At 39.9% G+C, this 4,022-nt stretch overlaps 1 protein-coding gene across 1 annotated transcript; it reads right to left on the minus strand.

The window, feature by feature from the left end:
• Positions 1-1,827: 1,827 nt before the first annotated feature.
• LOC113617058 (endogenous retrovirus group K member 5 Gag polyprotein-like) lies at positions 1,828-3,843 on the minus strand. Its single transcript, XM_027100380.1, has one exon. The coding sequence runs from the start codon at positions 3,841-3,843 to the stop codon at positions 1,828-1,830; it is 2,016 nt and encodes a 671-aa protein (XP_026956181.1).
• Positions 3,844-4,022: the final 179 nt, after the last annotated feature.

Consider the following 4,022-nt stretch of genomic DNA (forward strand, 5'->3'; position numbering starts at 1 on the left):
TAGCAGCCAAATGTATCCATTCTAATGGTCCATTTTGCCATAATAATTCTGTAGGAATAACTGGAGTCCTTAAAATAATTAAATCCCAAGGTTTGGTATAATCTAATCTTTTAATAAAAACATTTTTTAAAGCTTTTTCTATTTTTTCTATGGCTTGTTTTCCTTCTTCAGTTAATTTTCTTGGGGATAAAGGGTTAGAATCTCCTTGTAATATCAAAAACAAAGGTTTTAATTCCACAGTAGTAATTTTTAGCAAAGGCCTTATCCAATTTATATCTCCTAAAAACTTTTGAAAATCATTTAAAGTAACCAAATGATCAGTTCTTAGCTGAAAAGGTATATGCTGAATGGAAAATTCCTGTATTAATCTGCCCAAATAATTATAAGGAGGCTCAGTTTGAATTTTCTCTGGAGCAACTTTTAATCCATACTCCTGTAAAGCTTCCATCATATCCTGCAATGCCTGATGTAAGTAGGCCTTATCTTTATGGGCCAATAATATATCATCCATATAATGTATTAAATATATTTCTTTATATTTCTGTCTTATATTACATATGGCTTGGTCTACATATTTTTGACATAAGGTAGGGCTATTTTTCATGCCCTGCGGCAAAACTTTCCACTGATACCGTTGGTATGGTCTGGTAAAATTAGGAGAGGGCACACTAAACGCAAACCTCTTTCTGTCCTCTTTATGTAAGGGGATCGTAAAAAAGCAATCTTGCAAGTCTATAACTATAATAGCATAATTTTCAGGGATGGCTACTGGAGAGGGAAGTCCAGGCTGTAAAGCCCCCATTGTTTCCATGGTTTTATTTATTGCTCTAAGATCTTGTAATAATCTCCATTTTCCCGATTTTTTCTTTATAACAAATATAGGAGTATTCCAAGGACTATTAGAGGGTTCAATATGTCCTGCCAATAATTGCTGTTCCACTAATTCTTTTGCAGCTGCTAATTTCTCAAAAGTTAGGGGCCATTGTTCCACCCATACAGGTTCCTCTGAAAGCCACACTATAGGGTCAGCTGCTTTTAAAACAATGGCCCCCGCTATAAATTTGGATAGCCCACTCCATGTTTATCATTTTTTGGACTCAGCAACCACAGGATATAATCTTCCCTCCTGATTTTTTCCTAAACCTTTATCTGGGTCATATCCCATTTTTAACATTTGTGAGGAGACCCAGTCATCTGGACTATACAGGAGCATTCCCATCTGCATAAGTATGTCTCTTCCCCAAAGGGAAATTGGCAGGCCAGGTATTACATAAGGACAAAAAGAGCCTGCTTGTTTATTAGCAGTATTCTCCCAAGTTAAAATCTGGGCACTCTTAGCTACTGTTGGAGCAGTTCCCAGACCTGTTAACATATTGTCAGCATGTTGGGTGGGCCAGCTGCTAGGCCAATCTTTTTCTGCTATGCAGGAAGCATCTGCACCTGTGTCTAATAAACCTTGAATATTTTTTCCATTAATTTTTAAAGTTTTCAAAGGTCTATTTCTACTAATCTCTTGAACCCAAAATGCCATATCATTAGAGCCAAATCCTTTTTCATTCCTAGCTTCTTGAATTACATTCTTTCCTGTCTTATAATATGGTAGCAATAACAATTGTGCTATTCTTTGTCCCACATAAATTTGCTGCGTCTTATTAGAGGGAGCAACCATTATTTGAATTTCTCCTGTATAATCAGAGTCAATTACTCCAGGCAAAACTGTTAAGCCAGATAAGGAAGTTGAACTCCTACCAATAATTAAACCCATTACTCCTGGGGGCAATGGACCTTTAATCCCAGTTGGTATTTTTATGACTGGAGAGTCAGGAGTTAGTATTGTTGCAGAGGCGGCACAGAGGTCCAATCCTGCACTGCCTGGGGTGGCCCTGAACAATTCATCAATTCCCCTGAGGGAAGAAAGGGATTGAGCGTCTGGTGAATTGCCCCTATTGTTTGTTGGGCCCGGGGTTGGGCCCGAAGTAAGTTTCCCGAATTACTTCCAGCAGGTGTATCTGGAAAAACAGGTGCAGGAAATATTGGCATCTGAGCTCCAGCCTGAGGGACTGTAGAAGCCCCATTAGGGGGAAGAATGTGTCCGTCTTTGTGATATTTACTCCTACACAATTTAGTCCAATGATTTCCTTTCCCACATCTTTGGCATGGAGTCTTAGGGACCCCAACATTACCAGGGGGCATCATTTTAACAGGACCTGCTGGAGGCGCATTTTTATTAGGACATTCCCTACTGAAATGACCTGCGCCTCCACAAGCAAAACAATTATTTCCTTTTGGTCCCCTAGGGTTTTTTGTTTTTTGAACCATATTCATCATGCATTGAGGAAGTGTTTCTCCTTTTAGGGCGGCTGCCAAAGCAATCCCTTGCATATAAGAGGGACCCACGTCAGAACATTGCTTAATAAAATCTGAAATGCTACCAGTTTTTCTAATTGGCCGAATCAAGTTCTGACAAACAGGATTAGCATTTTCGAAGGCTAATTGTTTAGCTAACATGTTAGCTGCATCCTCATCAGTTATCACCCTTTTTATCTCTATTAGCAAGCGAGAAACAAAATCCTCATATGGCTCCTCAGGCTTTTGTCTTAAATCTGTCAAAGTGGAGGCTTTTCCTGGAGTCAAAGGTAAAGACTTCCAGGCATTTACTGCACACATAGTTACCTGCCATAAGGCTTCCTTTCCCATATGCATCTGCTGTTCGGTGGAATCATATTCTCCTTCGCCCAATAACATATCTTTAGTAATATTAAATTTATCCCTTTTCTTATTTAAAGCATGTTGTTTGTCCACCCATTCTTTATATTCTGTTTTCCAAAGCAAATATTGTTCTCCAGATAAACAGGCCTTTGTAACCTGAATCCAGTCATATGGAGTCATCCATCTATTTGCCAAGGCATCTATAAGAGTCATGGTGTAAGGCGCCAATGGTCCATAATCTACACAGGCCTTTTTAAGTTCTTTTAAAAGTTTTAGAGGCAAGGGATCCCAATATACATCATCACCAAAACCATCCTCAAAAATGACTGGAAAGCAGGCTGCAAAAGCATAATCATCATCTTCACCGTTTATTCTCCTATGCCTTTTATATTCGCCATGACTTTTATTAAAAGGTGGCGGAGGTGGCAAACCTCCGACATTTGAAATTCGGCTTCTTGACCCTTTTAGAGGAAAAAGTGAAGCTGGTGGTGCGGTCGGTAAACGACCTAAGGGACGCATGTCATGTAAATTAGGTCTATTTTTCTTAGTTTCTTGCATTGAAAAAGCACCAGGGGGTTCATACTTCCTTCTTTCATAATCATATGCAGCAGCATCTAAATCATCCTGATCTGCAGGAGGCAATTCATCATCAAAAGGAGAACTTTTTAACAAATTAGAGTTTTTATCAGTAGGTGACTCATCTTCCTCCTCTGAGTCATTATCATTAAGGTTACAGTCTTTTAAAGCAGCAGCCAAAACCTCAGTTTCTTTTGATGGTTTTGGGGAAGGTAACAGAGTACATTTATCCATTACTTCTGCAGGATATTTATATGAGTTCTTCTGACCTTCAGGCAAGGGGGCGATGCTCTCTCTAATAAGGTTCCATAAAGTAAAAGTATCTACTGGGACCTTCTCAGGTCCAAAATGACTGTAATATACTTGCAAAGTTTGCCCCACCTTTTGCCATGTTTCTATATTAACTGTTCCCTGTTCTGGAAACCATGGACATTGCTCCTGCACAAACTGAAAAAACTGAGTTAATTGCTTGTTAGTTACCTTAATTCCTCTTCCATTTATCATATGTTTAACTATATCAATAAACAAGAGCCTCTCCTTGGACTCAGCGTGTCCCATCTTGACACCGTCTTACTCACCTCCCTAACCAGTATTCCTTAACTGGGGGTCCGCGGCACCCTACGGTGAGACTCCTATCCGTCCGAAAAAGAAATAATACTTACCCCTCCGGGTCCCTGTGCGGGCGCCACTTGCCGGGGACCAGCCCCAGCTGGACAGGTTTCACCCAAAGGGGAGAC

The sequence above is a fragment of the Aethalodelphis obliquidens genome, unplaced genomic scaffold (genome assembly GCF_003676395.1).
Source record: "Aethalodelphis obliquidens isolate GAN/ISIS:26980383/991018 unplaced genomic scaffold, ASM367639v1 scaffold1549, whole genome shotgun sequence".
Classification (NCBI taxonomy): Eukaryota; Metazoa; Chordata; class Mammalia; order Artiodactyla; family Delphinidae; genus Aethalodelphis; species Aethalodelphis obliquidens.